Source organism: Cyprinus carpio, chromosome B8 (genome assembly GCF_018340385.1).
Source record: "Cyprinus carpio isolate SPL01 chromosome B8, ASM1834038v1, whole genome shotgun sequence".
NCBI lineage: Eukaryota > Metazoa > Chordata > Actinopteri > Cypriniformes > Cyprinidae > Cyprinus > Cyprinus carpio.
This window is the reverse complement of record NC_056604.1, coordinates 16,809,959-16,830,191: the sequence shown is the minus strand read 5'-3', so window position 1 is coordinate 16,830,191 and position 20,233 is coordinate 16,809,959. Positions and strand designations below refer to the sequence as shown.

General features: G+C 34.8%; 2 protein-coding genes and 1 long non-coding RNA gene across 3 annotated transcripts; 2 read left to right on the top strand and 1 right to left on the bottom strand.

The window, feature by feature from the left end:
* Nucleotides 1–684: 684 nt before the first annotated feature.
* LOC109053192 (major histocompatibility complex class I-related gene protein-like) lies at nucleotides 685–4,550 on the top strand. Its single transcript, XM_042729019.1, has 6 exons — nucleotides 685–2,120; nucleotides 2,323–2,598; nucleotides 2,792–3,014; nucleotides 3,147–3,269; nucleotides 3,367–3,396; nucleotides 3,508–4,550. The coding sequence occupies exons 1-4, from the start codon at nucleotides 1,817–1,819 to the stop codon at nucleotides 3,154–3,156; spliced, it is 813 nt and encodes a 270-aa protein (XP_042584953.1). The 5' UTR covers nucleotides 685–1,816; the 3' UTR covers nucleotides 3,157–3,269; nucleotides 3,367–3,396; nucleotides 3,508–4,550.
* A 5,781-nt stretch (nucleotides 4,551–10,331) lies between these two features.
* On the top strand, nucleotides 10,332–14,984 carry LOC109053190 (popy Class I histocompatibility antigen, A-1 alpha chain-like). The gene is made up of 7 exons (XM_019070611.2): nucleotides 10,332–10,492; nucleotides 11,950–12,195; nucleotides 12,451–12,735; nucleotides 12,945–13,232; nucleotides 13,463–13,591; nucleotides 13,734–13,781; nucleotides 13,910–14,984. The coding sequence occupies exons 1-7, from the start codon at nucleotides 10,444–10,446 to the stop codon at nucleotides 13,930–13,932; spliced, it is 1,068 nt and encodes a 355-aa protein (XP_018926156.1). The 5' UTR covers nucleotides 10,332–10,443; the 3' UTR covers nucleotides 13,933–14,984.
* LOC122138140 lies at nucleotides 12,563–18,433 on the bottom strand. The gene is made up of 3 exons (XR_006155345.1): nucleotides 18,243–18,433; nucleotides 12,890–13,102; nucleotides 12,563–12,701 (listed from the first exon to the last, which is right to left on the bottom strand). It is a non-coding gene; the product is annotated as an uncharacterized LOC122138140 (long non-coding RNA).
* Nucleotides 18,434–20,233: the final 1,800 nt, after the last annotated feature.

Here is a 20,233-nt window from a genome sequence, read left to right as displayed (position 1 = left end):
TTCTACTAGGCTATAAAAACACATTAATTGGTGTGTTCTATTCAAATATGACACAAAACAAATGACAAATAGGTGTTACCCAAGTAGGCTACTCTGTTGATGAGAAATGAGAAAATCCTCTTATCATACTTTGGGCGTTAATGTAAAGCACACAGACGATGAGAAATTATTATTATTATTTTACTTTCATCATCCAATAGGTTGTGTAGTCATTCTGTGACATAATAGTCTCTACGGGAAGTAGAGACTGAGTTGAAGGCAATACATCAGCGCTAGAAGTAAGACTAGAGTAGGCTATAAGGAATTTTGACTGTATTATGTGTTAGGCTACTTCATTTGTTTACCACTAGATGGTAGCCTACTGCTGGATAGCCATCAGCAACAACATAAACTTGACTAGCTACATCAATGCATCAGGTGATGTAGACTAGAGAATATGTTTTTTATTTTAATCATTCAAATGTAAATCTCTGAATAACTTCATTAAACACTGACCGATCCACAAATGAGACTGAAATATGCATTGCAGCTGTATAATTTATCTTGTTTGTCTATTTATTTAGGCTACTTATTCGTTTTCTTAAGGTGACTGTGTGTTTAAATTGACCAATGAAGTCGGCTGCGGGGTTAACGCTTGCTTGGGGAAAATCACGCCTACAAATGAACCTGCTGAGCAGGCGGATCTGGTTTCATCAGACGTTAAGTAGATCCCGGGGACACTGTGTCCATTTCTTTTACTGTCTATGGGTAGATCGGGGTGGAAAAACAAATCGGGATGAACCCTTTTAATGATTAATAATTTAAGGCATAAGGACTTGTTTACTCAGAAAATGCTGTTTAATGTGTATTTGTTGACATGCTTTCTAGTCGCCAAAGCAGGTAAGATTTCTGCAGATTTTATGTAATTTCGAGGGTTTCGATGGAATAGTAGGTACTCTAAAACTAATACAGTTATTGGCTAAGTAATTATCGGACGAGGATATTTTACATCAGTGCATAGTTAATCTAACTGAAAGTGTAACATGAGACAGTTCGGAGCTGTAAAATAACCACGCAAATGAATTCTTCCTCTGAGACATAACTAAACAAATACAATTCGAAGAGGAGTCACAAAAATTCTGTCACAACTAACTTGAAAATAACAGACAGAGCAGAGGTCTTCATGTAGGAAACTGGTGTGTTTGCACAGTGTTTTATGATGCATAATTCTATTTCTTAAACGCACATTTTGTGTCTTAATTAGTTAGCAACCACAAAATATAAAAAAATTAAGCTACACCTTTTCCCTCTTTTTTTTCCTGGCTCTGTCAATTATTTTGCAGTAGCATGCAATGTTGCCTCACAGTCTGGCAAAACGTATAGTTCTTAACTGGATACATTTTAACTTAAATCTAAGAAAGCATTGCTTTTTCATCTCTTCTTGAATGTCTGAATAACACAAATGTAGCCTCAGTGCACTGGTCACTTCTGAGTTGTCTAGCGGTTATAAAAGATTTGACTTGACATAAATAATACGAATGAACTCACATGTTGCTTTTGGTCCTGTCTAATTTTATTCAGTCTTGATCAATTCCTCTGTTTACAAAATTTCACTCCATTAATCTGTCCTTACCTCACTGATATTTCCATTCGGATGTCTACTTATCAGCTTAATCTAAACTTTGACAACACTGAGCTGCTTTTTTCACACTTCACAACATTCAAATCTCTCCACACGATTTTCACTACATATACAGCTGGGAACTGTGCTGCTCACCTACACAAACCACATAGGAATTTTATACATAGGCTATGTAATTTATCTTAGTAGTAGAAAATGTCTCAGATGTACACATTATATATTCCTTGTGTATCCACAGATGTTCACTCGTTGATGGTATTTGTAACATATATAGCTGGACCGACACCATTTCCTGAGTTCAGTGCTGTGCTGATGTTAAATGATGTGCAAATAGCATATTATGACTCGGTCACATGGAAACCTATCTATCGCACTAACAGTACTGATTTGCAGTTCCATGAAGAAGACCAAAAGGATGCTGATATTGTATTTCGCGATATGTATAATATCTTTAAAGAAAGAGCATTTTATCTTAAGGAGCACCAAAATCACACAGATGGTAAGTGCAACCCTTAATAATTATAACATACAAAAGGCTTAATAACCAATGTAACTTTTAAGTGTTTATGCAAAAAGCATATAAAACCTTTGACATAGAAGCAAGAAAGCTACATGAGCTAGAGACTGTAATTATATATATATATATATATATATATATATATACAAATAGATTAATACGTTTTAATATTTGTTTTCCAAAGGTATACAAGTTCATCAGAGAATTGCTGGATGTAAATTGTTATATGAAATTAAACCAGGTCTACTTCAGAGATGGGATGCTTTAGATGGACAAAATATAGAAGATTTAATTTTTGACATAGAAAACAACAAAACCCAGACAAAAATGACATGGCAGCCATGGGATCAACAGAAATGGATTCGTGTAAAGTATATGTATGCAAATGTTTATTATCCTCTTTGTATGAAAGTTTTGCGGAGGTATCTATATATGGAAAAGAACAACGTGCTGAGAGAAGGTGAGAGAATCAACCTTGTTAACTTACCAATAAAGTAAGCAAAAACATAATTGACCAATATGACCCAGACAGCAGTGCTGACAAAAAAAAAAAAAAAAAAAAAATTAACAAAAATAACCGTGTTTCTCTACATGCATTATGAAGCATTACAAAATACTTTTGCAACAGTAACACTACTCATTCTTCTCTATAGTAAAACCCAGAGTCAGACTCATGAGGAAGACACTCTCAGACTCTCAAGGGCTTCAGATCAGCTGTCTGGCCACTGGTTTATACCCCCGTCACATTAACCTGACCCTGTTCAGAGATGGTCAGCCAGTGGAAGATAATCTGATCACAGGAGGAGAGATTCTGCCCAACGGAGACGGAACTTACCAGATGAGGAAGAGTTTGGTGATCAGTGAAGAAGAGCCTACGTGAGCTACGTGAGGAACATAATTTACAACTGCACAATGTGGTAAAGAAAAAAAAAAATAACAAAAATATCTTCATATCTCTGTAACTTACTGTTATCACTTTTTTTCTTTTTTTTTACTCACCATTTTCAGTGGCGGCTGAATCTGACCCAGGATCCTTCAGTCAGTTTGTAGTTTTCAGTGTGCTGGTGTTCATGTGTGTGGCTGTTTTCATCATAACTGCACTCATCATATGGAGGAGGAGACGAGCTGCTGGTAAATGTTCTGTTCAGTCCAGTTCATTACATCTGCTGCTCAATTAGATGAACATTCATTGTATCTATCATGGTTTTACTATCTTATTCTTATTCAGGACAGGGAAGTACATACTCCCCTGCTACATGTGAGTAAATTGTTTTGTAAATTAATATGAATTGAACAACATGTTCTTTTTATGGTTAATTTTGTAAACTTTCTAGAAATGACAACCAAAGTATTTTTTTCTTCATTTCAGCTTCGATGCACGATAGAACATGAAAAGTGAAAAGTGCTTGTTAGATACTATTTGAGGTGTGCTACGATGGCCTTCAAATGATATTTAAAAAATACAAAGACAAAGGAACATATAGGTAAATAATGTGGGTCTCGAACCCAGGTTTCCCGCATGGGAGGTGGGCGCACTAACAATGAGGATAAAGACTGCAGCTGCTAATTTGCCTCTTGAAAACAGGCAAGTGAGGTTTACCTGCACAGCACCTACCTACTGGCCTCTTACACAAGCTCATTGGAATATGATGCTATAGAAACCAGTCATGTGCCATGTCATGTCATGTGCCATGTAGAAAACTATGTGATTGCTATCAGTCATATGTACTGTGTGTACTAACCTATCAGTCTGCAACCATATTGAGTTTCAAGACAAAACTTTGTAATTCTGTTGAGAGTTTGGCATGCAAACAGATTTTACAATGTTAATGTATTTGGTCTTGGTAGAACAGATCTGCTATGCTGTTTCATTGCTGCTGCTGCTACTGCAGAGCAAGTAGAGAGATACTGCCAATATGTACATAGACACACTGCTGTGTGCATTTAACATGCTGCTGCAGGTTAACATGCAAGGGGTGTTCCTAGTGTTCAGTGTGGTGTTAGATCCAGCATACCAGTGCGTGCGTGCATGCATGAGTGGAGTGTTGGCAACTAAGTTTCAGGAGAAGTTGCTAAAGAAAGGTCGATTTGTTGCTAAATGACATTGTGTTGTCATTGCACGATGACATTATTACATAATTATGACACAGAATTACATCAAATCTCAGGAAACAAATTGTATGTGTTAATTTAGATTTGTTCAAAATATAAATGACTATTTTTAAATACAACATTGAATTATTTATCACTTACACATTTTTGAACAATTGCAATTTAAGTTTTTTATTATTATTATTAACTAGTAAACTAGTAAAACTACACGTTCTGAACAATTATAGTTTTTTAAGCAATGTATTAGCAGTTAGTATAAAAATAGGGCTCAATCTACTATATCAGGGCTATTCGGTTAGTTTTATTTGAGGGCAGGATTATTGAATTGAAAATCTGAAGGGGGCCAAGGGGGTTGGGGGTCGTTTGGGTGTCTTTATGATGTTTTTTAAGGTGTCTGAAATTAAAAATTAAATGCATATTCAGCAGTAAAATGAATTAACATTACCAACAGCAACTTCTATGAAAGGTTAACATTTGTGTTGTCTGTCAAACTAATTAATCACACATTTTCTGTAACTAATCGTGACTACTGATTATTAATATATTGTCATAATTTCACATTGAACCTCCAAATGAATGTAGAAACAACATAATTTCAACTCAATTTTAGCCATTAATTATAGCCATTCAACATTACAGTATAATCGAAAAGTGTATCATAAATGAACAATTATTCAAATATTAAATTATTATTAAATTAAACAATTGCAAATAGCAGCTAACTTCATTCATGTGATGTGTGTACTGCTATGCATCTGTGATTTCCTTATTTTGTGTGATTTAGATGGAAAATGTGTGCCTTTTTATCATTTGATTTACTTATCAAAAGTTGCCAAATAAATTTTAAAAATAGCAAAATTTGTTGCTAGGTGCTTTTGGAAGAAAAAGTTGCTAGGGCAGCTAAATTCAGCAGTGCATATATCTAAAAGAACATGTATCTTTTTTGTTTTCAGAAAATAGATTTACTAACAAATTATTATTATTACAGTTAAACCTTACTGTAAAGTGTAAGAAACAGGAAAAGCCACCTGTTTGATAAACACAATAAATGTTTTGTTTGAGGATACTGAACAGTTATCTCATTCTCTGAAGACGACTGTTGTCATTTATATGTTTAATGCAGCATATTTGTGAATCTGACTTTGCCTGTCTCTGCTTGATTTGGTTTCTGTCATGTGATCTTTTGCTATAAACAGAGTTGATGCCAGACGGGCTCTGAATTCAGAATGAGTTGCAAGTGTTTGTTGGCTCCTTGTAAGAATTTGACAGGTTTGCACTGGTTCCCCCGAGATGCTGACAGAGCTAGATTGTGGCTGCAGGCGGTGGGTTGGCCATCAGCTCCTAAAACATCAAGAATGTTTGTGTGTAACAAACTTGTTTCACGGGAGAACTTTTACAGACATGAGGACGTTGGCATTGCTCATGGAGGTAATCTCCGACGAGAAGACACTGAACGAAGTCCCAAATATCTTCCCATCCCCACAGGGCAGCCAGTAAGTGTCTTAATAACCATGATCTATCTTGCTGTGCTGTTATTTAACAATGAATAAGAATATAGAGTTATTATTAGCAAATAAATGATCAAAGACCTGTTCGGATAAACAAGGTGTTTTTTTTTCTTTCAGTTTCACTTGAGCTGCTGGCTGACAATACTGGAGTTTTGCCCAGTGACCGCAGCTGAAGGAGGAAGTCTAAATATGGTCATTGGTGAGATGAATTTATCGTGACATCACAAAACAAGCAGCAGCCACGCTTCCGGGTTCTTCACGCAGTCAGATTAGAAATGGCTATTCAGAGCAAATGCTATTATAATCAAAGTTATAGTTATGTTAAGCCTATACTTGTAACAATTTTTATTAAATAAGGGTTATTAGAACATGACACCTATGTTTTATAGTGAGAAAATGAAGCCTATAATTGTAACAATTAAAAAAAATTGCTGGAAATGTAGAGGGTTGTTCATTAATTCTGGTGACATTAACATTTATTAATGTTTTAAAAAATGTCAAAATGTCTATATCTTAAAATTTGCTTAGTACATTAAGCAGTGCTTTGAAATAATCTTATTGTATTCAGAATTGTCATTACAATCAGCTGACATATCTTGACGAGGCCTTAATAAAGTTTTTCTAGTTTTTGATCTGTCAGCTCTCCCATCATATTTATGAATGTACATATAATATTTTAACATATAATATATTTTTAAATAAACTTTAATATGATGTTATAAACAATCTTTTTCAACATTTGAATTTGAAAGACCTACCAACAGAATGAGTTGCTAGCATATGCTGAAAATATCAGTCATCTGGTTTAACTGCACCACTGCTAATGCATGCTTTTGTTCTCTTTACTATTGCAACCTCTTTTTTGCTTTCTTGTACTGAGAAGCAACAGGAGTTCCTCGATTTTGAATGTATTGTGTTCCTTTATATTTCAGGCTATAAGTGTACTGTAGCTTGTCTGGTGTTTTTTCATGTTTATATCTTAATTGTTAACATCAATTAATCAAATCTTGTTTAACTGCACATACAATTGTCAATTTGTATATTGTTATTCCTTATTTACTTGTTCCATTTTTATTCTTTTATTATCTGTTTTTTTCTTCAGTCCTTGTCATTCTGTTGTACTGCGGAAGCTTCTGTCACTAAAACAAATTCCTCGTATGTGGAATCATTCTGATTCTGATTCTGATTGTTGGAAAGCCTGTATAACAAATATGCATATTTTCAATAAAACAGACTTAGAGATATTTAACTTAGTGGGGTTTTGTTTAGGGGTGGGCTTAGGCAGGAATCTTCTATACTTGGGCAGTCGTGGCCTAATGGATAGAGAGTCGGCCTTGTAACCCAAAGGTTGTGGCATCGAGTCTCAAGTCTGGCAGGTATTGTAGGTGGGGGGAGTGAATGTACAAGCGCTCTCTTCCACCTTCAGTATCACCTTGAGCGAGGCACCGAACCCTCGACTGCTCCCCGGGCGCCGCAGCAATATGGCTGCCCACTGCTACAGGCAGTGTTGGGAGAAACGCGTTACAAAAGTAATGCATTACAGAAACGTATTACTTTTTGCTGTAACGCAGTAAAGCATTACTAATCAATTTTCAGTAATATTTTACTCTGTACATGTTCAGTAACGCTTGCGTTACTACACACATTTAGCCCAAAATTTAATTGTTAAAAAAAAAAAAAAAAAAAAAAAAAACAAACAGCAAGACTGCGAGTCATTAACGAATGAAAAATGCAAGTAAGTTTTATTACCTGTTTGTGGTCAATCAATAGCTGCGTGTGGGGTCCAAGTTAATAAATAAAGACTAAATGACAGCTTCTAATATATTTGTTTAGAGATTTATTTCATTCATCTCCCTCTCGCTGGTGTAACTTTGTATTGTGTGACGTAGTCCAGTGAAGGTTTTACAGGAGTGACGTGAGGCATGATTTCGGCCTCTGTGCTCGTGCTGACCAGTGAAAAAGCGGCTAATGGGTGAAGATGGCAGAAGAAGACTGTACATTTGTGAGATGGACGTATGCGCATTACTTCGAGTTTGTCAGAGATAAGGACATGAAGAACATAATAGTCAAATGCAACCTTTGTCTAAAATCGGAAGAACTATCAACGTTGCGAAATAGCAATAGCAATTAAAAAAAAAAAAAAAAAAAAACCTCGAACGGTGCCATGTGACCACTCCACTTACTGAGAAAAAAATAAAAAAACAGAACGAGAGTGATAAGCCAAAACAACAGAAATGAAGTTTCTCTCGGTCTGCCATCATGCCACTTGAACCTCGAGAAGTCAGAAGACTTGTGGCGGAGTATGTCACGGTGAAATCTCCTGCTTTCAAGAAGTTAGTAAGATGCCTGTGACCAATTACAAGGTAAGCTAATGTTTCCATGATGACTAGCTAGAATTTTATATAATCTAAGTTCAACTTCATATAGATTCTAGGTCACTGGGTCAAAATGTATCAAAATGTTATAACCATCAACAGACCTAAACTGAAAAAATGATTCATTGAATTTACTCAATTTTTTAAGGTAAGTGGTTGCAATCAGTTTGTTTTAGATAGGCTACATTTAAAAAAAAAAATTATTACTGAACTTTTTTGAGTTTGCCTTAAATGACTGAGCCATATTTCCTGTTAGGCCTCGTAGGCCCAAGCACTTTAATTTCATTTTTGTATTCTCGAAAAGTGTCTAGTCCCATAGTTTCATAGAGCCAATTGCAATCTGCCTTGTTGTAGCCTAAGTGGATTCATTTTAACCTTCCTTTATTTGGCAGCCTGTTTATTTTAGACTTTTTAGAGGCATATAGGCCTAAGGGTCTCTATTTGTTCTGTGTTTTCTTTCTAAGCAGTTAGGCTACGTTTAGCCTATATGTTCATTTCTATGGACTAAAATAACTGAGGCTGAGGGTTGGTCCTCCAATTGCACTTTATACTTCCCAAGAAAGCATAAGCTGATGTTCATCATGCTCATGTTCATCATGCTCACTTTGTGCATGACAGTTTTGTGTTGTGAACCTCTTGAATTCAAAGAGAATAAAATAATGGCAACAATAAGAAAAGAACAAATGTGTATCTTGTCATGGCATTAGAGTTTACATATAGTCCTGTTGTGTCTAATATGAATAGACCCAAGCTATTCCCAGATAATCATTTTACCGCTACCATACTTTTAACAGACTTGGATCATTTGTGATTCTGGCTGTCATCCTTTCTTGCATTGTTTTGAGCCTTCACTTTGCCAATGATATGCTATATTGTTAGTAGCCTGGGTAGCCCACAGTCATTATGCTACACCATAGCGTGTTTTTTTTGTTATTTTAGAACGTTAAGTTCTACTTCTGTAGTTATTTTGGTGAAAGCAACTCAGGAGTAATGCAACGCATTACAATTATAATTACTTTTAAATAACAGTATGAAGCAATCTAGAATGTTTTACAGTTTGGAAGTAACTTGCACAACACTGGCTACAGGTGTTTGTGTGTGTGTGTGTGTGTGTGTGTGTGTGTGTGTGTGTGTGTGTGTGTGTGTGTGTGTGTGTGTGTGTGTGTGTGTGTGTGTTAACTACTGTGTGTATGCACTTGGATGGGTTAAATGCAGAGCACAAATTCCGAGTGCTGGTCACCATACTTGGCCACACGTCACTTCTTTACTTCTGTACAACCCATTTAGAGAGATAGTCCCTCCCATTTGGGCAGCCCCAAGAAAGCCACATGTAGGTTAAGAAAGTTTGAATATATTGTTGTGTCAGTTCGTTGATGGTACTGCTAAAACCACAAGCAACATGAAATTGCATTTAACCACATACTTTAATGCATCATATCTTTTGTAATAATAAAGATATCATGAATATTGCGAAAATTTTAAAAATGTAAAGTACACATAAAATATTTCAATTAATATCTAATTTGGCACTTACAGAGAGTTTTATTAAAAATGACCTATGCCCACAACCAGTCCAGAAATTATTTTATTGAGCCTAAAATTTGTTTGCATTGCAGATTCATAAGTATGCTGCATATTTGTGTGTTAGAGCAAAGGCTTACTGTGTATAATCATAATAATGCTTTACTATAGGCCTAATTATTATATATACCCAACTATCCATACTTATTTACTATCATACTATCACTACCAGCTATCCATAATATTTATTATACATTATTTGTTTAACATATGTTACATCTATCCAAATTCTCTCGGATAGATGTTCCGCACAAGAGGCCATATGACTGACAGGTAAAGCAACCAATCACATTTTGTTTTGTGTTATTTCATTTTGTCATGTTTAGAGGCATGGTAATGTCCCCACAAAAGCAGACTAGTGTGTAAAACTCTTGAACATATTTAAAGATTCTGTGCCATGAACTTTAAATATTCACATACTTTTGAAAGTCTCAGGCTGAGACTACCCTTACATAGTCTGTCATGATCACATTAATCCATGATTTTCTTAAGTAATCTGCATTACAAAAATATGAAATGATTAAAGATAAACAGACAAGATTATGATTAAAAATGAACAACAATGAGATACTGAGCATATCTCACTTTTTTAACCGAGACTGGAAAGACCGGTTAGATCAGCAAAACATTCCAAACATTAGCTAAAGTCACTTCTTTAATTTGTTGTTGGAAGGCTGTAACACTCAACAAGATCATACCCTAAAGTGTGAGGATTCATTTACTGACAGAATGCAGTCTCTTGTGTGTCTTTTGTCATATTTGACAGCTGTTAAAGCAGGTAAGTCAGTTTACAGCTATTCTTGTGATCATGATGTTCACATGGGGCACGAGAGGGGTATTTTGGGCACAATGTGTTCATATTACATGAGTAAATTAAATGAAACTTTCAGTGATATCTTTATTTGATAATAACTTGGTTGGTTTCAACATGTTTAGTATGTATTTAATCTGAATATGGTCAGTTTATAGACAAAATGCTAAAGTGTTTTTTGATTTATTTGGTGAAGTGCTTTTTTTTGCTGAAAAGAGTGTTTTTTATTTTGTTTTTGCATTATTGACAACACTATTTTCCTAATTAATTCTGTACAGTTGCTTTGACACAATCTGTATTGTTAAAAGTGCTATATAAATAAAGGTGACTTGACTTGTTATTTTTTATCCAACAAAAAGGGGAACTAAAAGGGGGAATTTAATGTTTTACAGTGTTGTGGAACTTGTTTGAAAAATGTATTATTTCTTACAAAATAATTTAATTATTTATTATGCCACTATACATTCTTTTTTGGGGGGAGCAGATTTTTGTTTTTGATTCTTTCTTTCTTTCTTTCTTTCTTTCTTTCTTTCTTTCTTTCTTTATTTATAGCAAGGGAGACTCAAACTATTTTTGGAAGGGTATGTCTATGACATCATAGGTGACATTTGATGTGTACTCTCTCTTTTACTAGCACAGGTACACAGCAGACGCATCAGCCTTGGGCTATAAGCCCAGATTCTGCACATAAATTCCTAAATTTAATCACATAAATCTCAAGCAAATTTGGTGGAGAGACAGAGAAGGTTATGTAACAAACAGTCCACTGAAGGCGAGTTATTCAAAGTAATCCAAAGTACAAACAAAGACTTAACTTGGCATGAACAGACTTGAACAGACTTAACTTGGCATGAACAGACTTGAACAGACTTGACTTGGCATGAACAGACTTGACATGATCAGAAACAAAATATTAAAATAAAAGACAAGAAAACCTAAACAAGAAACAAAACCCAAACCCCTTGTTACAGGTTACAACATAATCCAGCATTAAATTATTATTGTACGATATCAAGATACATAATGCATATGTATGGGAAGTCTCTAAGAAATAAAGCAAAGATCTCAACAACAATGGCATAGTTGTGTTAGTAGTTTTTGTGCTTTACAACAACACTGTTCCTCATCCAAGCTCTTGTAATTTCGAGACTACTGTAATGTTCGGCTGATGGGACTCCCAATTTTGGCCAGGATCAAATTTAAATTTTGCCGCTAACTTTCAGGACTACCACTGGAACAGCCCCTCCATACTTCTTTTCACTTTTTCACACTAAAGAACTGACAGCTGGGGACCCTAAATGAGCATTTATAATCAAACATCATCTTACTGGTGTATTTTTTTTTTTTTTCATGTATATTTTGGCAAAGTAATATAAATGTGTCTGCTTAGTCAGAAAATGTTATCCTTGCTCATGTTCCCACAGGTTCTCACTCGCTGATGGTTTTTGGCACATACATTGCTGGACAGACACAGTTTCCCGAGTTCACTCTTCTGCTGATGTTAGATGATGTGGAAGTGATGTACTATGACTCAGTATCATTGAAAGCTGTCCACCGCAGTCAGAGTAATTCAAGTGATGACAATGGTGCGGGTAGTATATTCAGTGATATATACGACATCATGAAAGATCGAACATTTTATCTTAAGGACCACCAAAATTGCACAGATGGTAAGTGCAACCCTATAAATTTTGGTATTACCAGCAATCAAAAATTCAATATTAAGACATTCATTTATTTTTTTGCAACATATCTTAGTGTTACCTGACATTTATCACATTATGACTCATGATAGATTTTCTCAAGCTCTTTTTAGAAGCCAAATTATTATTAAAGAAGCAACATTTGCTATTATATAATCATAAAAAAGTGTTTTACTTCAATATGCCAGTGAAAAGTAATCTGTTTGATTTCCATCCATTTAGGTTTGCATGTTTATCAGAAACGTGTTGGATGTGAATTGCTTGACAATGATCAGCCAGGTTTGTTTCTTTCATCTGATGCTTTTAATGGCCAAAATACTGAAGAGTTCACTTTTGATGTGGTAAAAAGAACTATGCAAATTAATTTACCATGGATGAGAATAAAAGGCATGGGTCAGATGGAATGGCTTCATGTGAAGTTTCTGTATGAACATGTTTATCATCCTGTTTGCATAAAGACTTTGCGGGCATTCCTGGAAAAAGAAAAGAACACTGTGATGCGAAAATGTAAGTTAGCATTAGTTTAAAAAAAAATAATAGTTCACCTATTATAGCACAAGAGTTGTATGAATTACTTTAGCAATGCTTTTTTGTGTCTTTATAAAAGCTTGATGATAGTAAAGACTAAATGTTTGGGATATTTTAAAAAGACTCATCTTACCATATATAAATTTTGACCCATTACTGTCAACTGTTTCTAACATTCCTTTCCAAAGTGAAACCCAAAGTCAGACTCTTCAGGAAGCCTCTTACAGACTCTCAGGGGCTTCAGATCAGCTGTCTAGCCACTGGTTTTTACCCCCGTCACATAAACCTGACCCTGTCCAGAGATGGTCAGCCTGTGGATGAAGATCTGATCACAGGAGGACAGATTCTGCCCAACGGAGATGGAACATACCAGATGAGGAAGAGTTTGGTGATCAGTGAAGAAAAGCAACATAACGCATATTACAAATGCACAGCAAACTACCTAAACCTGGACAACAAACTGGACATTGCTTTTGGTAAAGAAAATTAGCAAACAATCTTCAAAAATCAGAACTTAATTTTTAAATATATGGATAGTGCTCGTCTGAGGTCCTCAGATTATATTCAAACCAAAACAACTAAGTTTGTTCCCACTGTAACAGTGCAAATCTGTTTCTTCATATAAGTTGTTTCTTCATACAAGTCAAAATCTAAATCTCAAAAGTTTAAACATTTATTTTCTGATTTTCTTGGTTTTTTACCACAGATGAGGATCTAGAAAAATCTGACTTTGGATCCTCTGCTCTGTCTATAATTATCAGTGTGCTGATGTTCATGTGTGTGGTTGTTTTCATCATAACTGCACTCATCAAATGGAGGAAGAGACGAGCTGATGGTAAATGATCTGTAAAAAGTTTTTATTCTTAATGTGTTTAGAGAAAAGCAACCTAAAGTTTATTGCATCTGAGGAAAAAATAATATAGAAGATCAAATAAAATAAAAAAGTTAAACTTTATCATGGTGTAACTCTTCTTCAGGACCAGGCTCCAGTACTTCACATCACAGTGGATATTCACCTACTTCAAGTAAGTTTTTTAGTGCTTAATAGAAATGTATAAAAAGAACTTACAATACAATATTATTTTTTACATTTAGCAACAAAATAATTTTAAATCTCATATATCTGAATTTTAAGTTTTTTTTCTCTTTTTAGTTTCAGAACAAGAAACAACTTGAAAGATTTATGGCCTCAAATTAGAATCTTATACAACACTATTTCCTGCTACTACCCATTCAGATAGGTCTTGCAAGTGGGTTATGCCATTACAGCAACCATCTCAATATGTATTAAATTATAGTTCCAGAGAAAGTAATATATAGTACTGAAAGACTTTTTGAAATTTTCATGACCGCATTATACATGTCTTATTATAATACAATTCCAAAAAAAAAAAAAAAAAAAAAATTCTTACTGGCATGAATATCACTTTAAATGTGGAGAAAGAAAGAAAGGTTTTTTTTCTTGCATTTATCTCAGAAACCTGACATTTTAACTGTGCATGTAAACAACCTCTGTATTTGTAGGACAGCTTTATGCATAACTAACTAATGTCAAAATAGAGAGAATATTTAAATAATCTTGATTACAGTCAATATTTCAGTAAAATCGCAATCCTCTATGATGCCTCATTGTCTATGTCCATCATTGTGTTTATATTTTTAATGGTAGTTTCTTTCTGCAGTTGATCTGGTTTGTGAGGTGGCAAAGCATCTTCATAGGAATACACACACACACACACACACACACACACACACACACACACACACACAAACACAATGCATTTAAATTAAATTAAATTAAAAGAAAAAGAGAAAAAGACATGATTGGTAGGAAATCAGAAACGTATCGTTTTTTAGTGAAATGAATAACATCAAGTGTATTTAATCTTATGAATCACCTAAGACCACCTTGACAGAATATTTGTTATTTACAAAAAAGAGGGCCTTAGCAAACTTCCAAGGAGAGAGACAGATAAAAAACAACTTCTTTACAATACTACAATAACCAAGATATCAATTTACATCATATTACTTATTTTAATGAGTTCTTTCAGTTTGGTTGAATTAAGGACATATATCTTATGAAACTAATTTAGTTACAAAATTAATTGGGGTTAATTACATAAATGTACTGTCATGGACAATTGGGTCTTTGGAGTCAAAAATATTGACAAACACTGCCATAGCGAACACTGTACACATCTTTGGATGGTCAACAAACTACAATGCTAAACAAATATAACTTTTTTATATTAAAAAAAAAGTTGTTAGTTGTTGATCATAAGAATAATCTGTTTTTTGGAAAATATTGTTGTGGTTGTTGGTAACAAGGCTACTTTTGATATCTGTATAGGGACATGCTTTTTTCTGTGGCAGGATTGGATGTCTTGAGAGTGAAAACAGTTTGGAAAAGAACAATCATAAAACACAAATGTCCTTTTGACCAGCAAGAAAAAGGACATTTATATATATATATATATATATATATATATATATATATATATATATATATATATAATAGATATATATATATATATATATATATATCCATCCATCTATCCATTTTCTTCAGCTTATCCGGGGCCTGGTCACGGGGACAGCAGTCTAAAGCCCAGGACACACCTGCGAGTGACGGTCGGGCTATAGCTCGTTTGGTGTGTTCCACTCGTCGGCTCTCGTCGGACTCACATCCGCGGCAGTTTGCCCGATTCAACATGTTGGACGTCGGCGAGAGTGAGAGCTCTGATTGGATGTTCAGTTTAGCTAACGAGTCAGTGCCGAGAATTAAAGCAAAAGTGATGAAAACAAGCATGTGAATGAAGGCGGTACAGACAGAAGGCTGTTTAAATGTTGCGTGATCTTTCCCAATCATTCTAATAAGCGAATGTTTTCATAACAACATGCTTAAAATGATTCAAGTTATCAACGTTACTGATATTCAAAATGATAAGCAAGCGCTACTTTGTTTACATTTCGTATATCTGCATTTATCTCGTATATCTTTGTTTCGGTTTCTCCTTTTGAATGATGTATATATACTTTTAATAGCTGCTGATATGAACAGCTCGTTCCTCTCACGCATGCGCAGGACGCACGTGTTAGTTTGCAGTCGGCTGTAGTCTGTGCGGTGTGTTCCAGCGCAGCTTTTTGGTCCGACCCTGCCAACGCGAGGCGACAACACCGTCGGCATTCATCGCCGCTAGTTCTTTGAAGTCGGCTTGGTGTGCCCCTGCCTTTAGATGTAATGAACTGGACTGAACAGAACATTTACCAGCAGCTCGTCTCCTCCTCCATATGATGAGTGCAGTTATGATGAGAACAGCCACACACATGAACACCAGCACACTGAAAACTACAGACTGACTGAAGGATCCTGGGTCAGATTCAGAAATCTGAAATTGAGGTGTAAAAAAAAAAAGTGACAAAAATAACTGGAAAAAAGCTTTAGGCTACAGACAGATGGGACAGTGGAACTGATTTGTGTTTTGTTTTGCTATTAAATCTAATGTTATCTACCTATTTTGTTGGTCAAATTGGAGTTTTGTTTGATTAATTGTAGATTTTTTTTTTTTTTACCAAATGTAATAATTCCTTACATTTATATAGCGCTTTTCTGGGCACTCAAAGCGCTCTACATAGAAGGGGGTATCTCCTCAACCACCACCAGTGTGCAGCATCCACCTGGATGATGTGACGGCAGCCATATTGCGCCAGAACGAAAATAACAATACATAGAAGCTAAATCTGTTATTAAATGTTTTGTGTGTTTTTACTGTTATAGAGGCTATAACAGTAATATAGACCCCCCCCCCCACCCCCCCCCAATGGACTGTGTATTTTATTTTTTTCTGTGAATCAAAATTCAGATGTGTTCTAAAAGTTATCATAGTTTTTGTGACAATAACATAAATTATAAACAAAGTATGAAAAATGTCCAGAGTTTTCATGTTAGATGTTATATTTCATGTTAGATGTTATATTAGATTTTTAACAAAAATTTCATTTGTACCAAGGGGGTGTTTTACTGCAATTTGCTTTAAACATTTACAGCAAAATATGACTACAATCTGTTTTTTGCTTAAAATTAAAAAAAAAAAAAAAAAAAAAAAAAAAATAAAAAAATATATATATATATATATATATATATATATAATATATATATATATATATATATACACATATACATATATAAATTATTATGAATTACAAAATTATAATATATATTTGAAACATTTTGTTAGCTGGTGCTAACTGGCTAGCTAACTAGCTACCTGATGCTTACTTGAGGTAATTTTTAAATATAAAATCCAAATATTCTGCATTCAAAATATTTATTCACCCAACTAGTTTGAAAACATTTGATGAAAAAATAAAGGATTTGATGTTCAAAACAGAATAAATACAGAGTTCTGGCATAAAAACTCTAGATGGCGCAAGTCTGATAGGTCTAACTCAATCTGACCTAATGACATCATCACATGGCACAGCTGATTGGTTTTACATTTACATTTATGCATTTAGCAGAGCTTAAAAGCGACTTACAGTGTATCCAGGCTATAAATTATATATATATATATATCAATATGTGTGTTCCCTGGGAATTGAACCCATGACCTTTTGAGCTGCTGATACAATGCTCTACCACTGAAACACAGGAACAGCGTTTTCTCCTGTATCAGTAACCAATGAGCTCACTGCTCAAAATATTTCAATACATGGCTTTTGTTTTGCTGTAGCAGTTCACAGCGCACTTCAGAAACCCCCCACCTTCCCCAGCTCCACCTGTATAGATCTGCCACGAGGTGATTCATGAATGCTATGGGGGTTATTCATACGTGTTATATGTGCAGCAGTAGTATTTCCTGAGATGTCATGACAGAACTACAATAATTGCCCATTGCCTTTGAGCAATTAAACTGGGTTTACTGTTTTAGCCAAGAGGCCCTTATGGGGGCGTTTCTGGGGGCGTTTAATATGTTTGAATATGTTTGAATTACCTCTGAAAAATATAATTACATTTTTATTAAATAACAGGTACTCCCTATCTTCAGGCCCTGCTGTTCTCATATCATATATAACTGTGATGCTCTACAGAACAACAAGCTTTAAAACACTTTTTTTCTTACTGCTGAAAATTAAAATCATTTACTGTGAAATCTGTTTTCTCTCCGGAACATCACCAGTGAAAGCTTCATGGTGAAAGCGTCTACATCACTCTTGTCAACATAGTCCATAGTTACAATAAACATTTATATTGACTTTATCTTGGGGGACTTTTTCCCCCACTCTACCCTACATAGTCCATAGTTACAATAAACATTTATATTGACTTATTATATTGATTTTTTATTTGTTTTATTTTACAGAAATTTATATTTGCAGTTCATGGAGAAAACATGTTGGCATAAACTCTTTCAGCTGGGTTTAATGCACACATGTATCAATGGACTTTATAATGAAATAAAAAAAGCAGTAAATGAACTTACCTGCATTGATAACTGTCAAAAATGATATCAAATACACAAGTATAAACATACTTTCAGTGATTTAATCCTGGTGTACAGACGTTTTCTCTTAACATTATTGTCTATTGTTCCTTAGCAGCAGTTCAAAGTTCATTTGGCACACTTTCAGCAGGGAACAAAGTGAAGTGTTTTTCACCTACATGTGGAAAACAGACAACAGGGTGTGAGACAGAACAGACAATGCTTCCTAAGTAATAACAAAAAATAAATAACTAACAAAAATCTTTGGCTCAGCTTATTTAAATTGTTGACAGTGGTCCTATACTGAATGAAGCAAAGTCAAATGAGATCAATCAAATAACTCAACGGAATCACTGTGAGTTCACTAATAGCCAGCAGTGGGACAAACTAGCCTGCTAAATGCAAATTTAACATATGTTCTTGGCAGCAAATATAAGGATGCCACTTACTAGGCTAGTATTTTTACATTTTTTTATTGGAGTGAAATGTAAGGATTCAATTTAAAAAAAAAAAAAAAAAAAAAAAAAAAAAAAAAAGTTTCATTCATCCAATTAAAAAAAAATGTAAGGTAATGATTCACATCTATATTTTTTAATTTGAGCCAATGGAAAAATACATAAATTACCCTAAGGGCATTTTGAACCAAACATTAGCAGAACATTAAACAATTCTCCGCTTTTTTCTGAATTAGATTATGAAAAAAAAAAAAGAATTGAGTCAATTAGAATTAAGAATTATGTTTAGAAATGTAACATGAAACACAGATACACATCTCACTGTTTTTCCAGCATCTCACAACCCCGGTGACCTGCAAATCAGCTTTTCTGTGATATGTTTTATCTTAAGGTGAAAGTGAAAACGGCTCAATAAAAGTTTTTTATTGAGCACTCAGATGTGTCATATAACACTACTGTGGGTGTGAAAAACACACCTACACTGTAAACAAAGTAGACATGTCAAGCTTACTATAGATATATCTCTCATGTCTCTGTGTTGAGTATTCACTGAGTTACAGTTCATTTTAATGACGCGTTTCTAGACAGCGCACTCTGTTTGTTTTCTTTATTTTATAAATGCACAAAGTTTTGTTGTTATCATGTGTGTAAACAAATAAAAGTAGACCCTTTACAGATTCGATTGATGTATTGATCTTATCTGTACGATCAAAACTGAAAGTGTAATTTAAGTTCTTTTCCGGGTTATCAGTAGAAGATGCCTCAAAACGCATATTTGCGTTAGTCGGCCCCAGAGGGTTAAAGGGATAGTTCACCCAAAAATGAAAATTTGATGTTTATCTGCTGACCCCCAGGGCATCCAAAATGTAGGTGACTTTGTTTCTTCGGTAGAACACAAAGATTTTTAACACAAACCATTGCAGTCTATCACTCTTATAATGGAAGTGGATGGGAATCATGGCTAAAACATACAATAAAACTAAGAAAAACATACACAAACAAAACCAAATTAAACCCTGCAGCTCATGACGATACATTGATGTGCAAAGACACAAAACGATCGGGTCAATAATCAACCAATTTGGCACAGGTGTAACTTCTTTAGCTAACCATCCTAGCTAGCACAGTATATATATACTGTATATGCAGCCTACCTGCCTCTGTCCTATGACAAGTTTTCTGGCATCCCTCCTCCACCCCAACTCCTCACTCCTAATCTATTTTTATCCCACATTAGGGATAGGGGGAGTTCTCTGGGTTCGGGCTATATTCTGGGCTTGGAGCCCTCCCCCAGGACAGCACGCCAAAATATGCTCACTATTTGCTATCAGATTAGATATAAGGGTGAACTCGTGAACCAACCCATGGCGGAAAGGCAAAGCCTTGCCCAGCCTTACACATTGTGTGCCTATGTGCTACATTATATTTCTCGGCAACAAGGGAATAAAATAGGGTGACCAAACGTGGCATTTTCCCAGGACACGTCCTGGCCAAGATTTCTATATTGCCTAAAATATCCACGTTTTGGCTTTGTTT

What these genes read in the sequence shown, in the direction of transcription:
- LOC109053192 (XM_042729019.1), top strand. Translation starts at nt 1,817, where the DNA reads ATGTCTCAGATGTACACATTATATATTCCTTGTGTATCCACAGATGTT. An exon ending in GCACCAAAATCACACAGATG is followed by an intron (nt 2,121 to 2,322) that starts GTAAGTGCAACC and finishes TGTTTTCCAAAG; the next exon opens with GTATACAAGTTCATCAGAGA. An exon ending in GAACAACGTGCTGAGAGAAG is followed by an intron (nt 2,599 to 2,791) that starts GTGAGAGAATCA and finishes TCTTCTCTATAG; the next exon opens with TAAAACCCAGAGTCAGACTC.
- LOC109053190 (XM_019070611.2), top strand. Translation starts at nt 10,444, where the DNA reads ATGCAGTCTCTTGTGTGTCTTTTGTCATATTTGACAGCTGTTAAAGCA. An exon ending in CCACCAAAATTGCACAGATG is followed by an intron (nt 12,196 to 12,450) that starts GTAAGTGCAACC and finishes CCATCCATTTAG; the next exon opens with GTTTGCATGTTTATCAGAAA. An exon ending in GAACACTGTGATGCGAAAAT is followed by an intron (nt 12,736 to 12,944) that starts GTAAGTTAGCAT and finishes TCCTTTCCAAAG; the next exon opens with TGAAACCCAAAGTCAGACTC.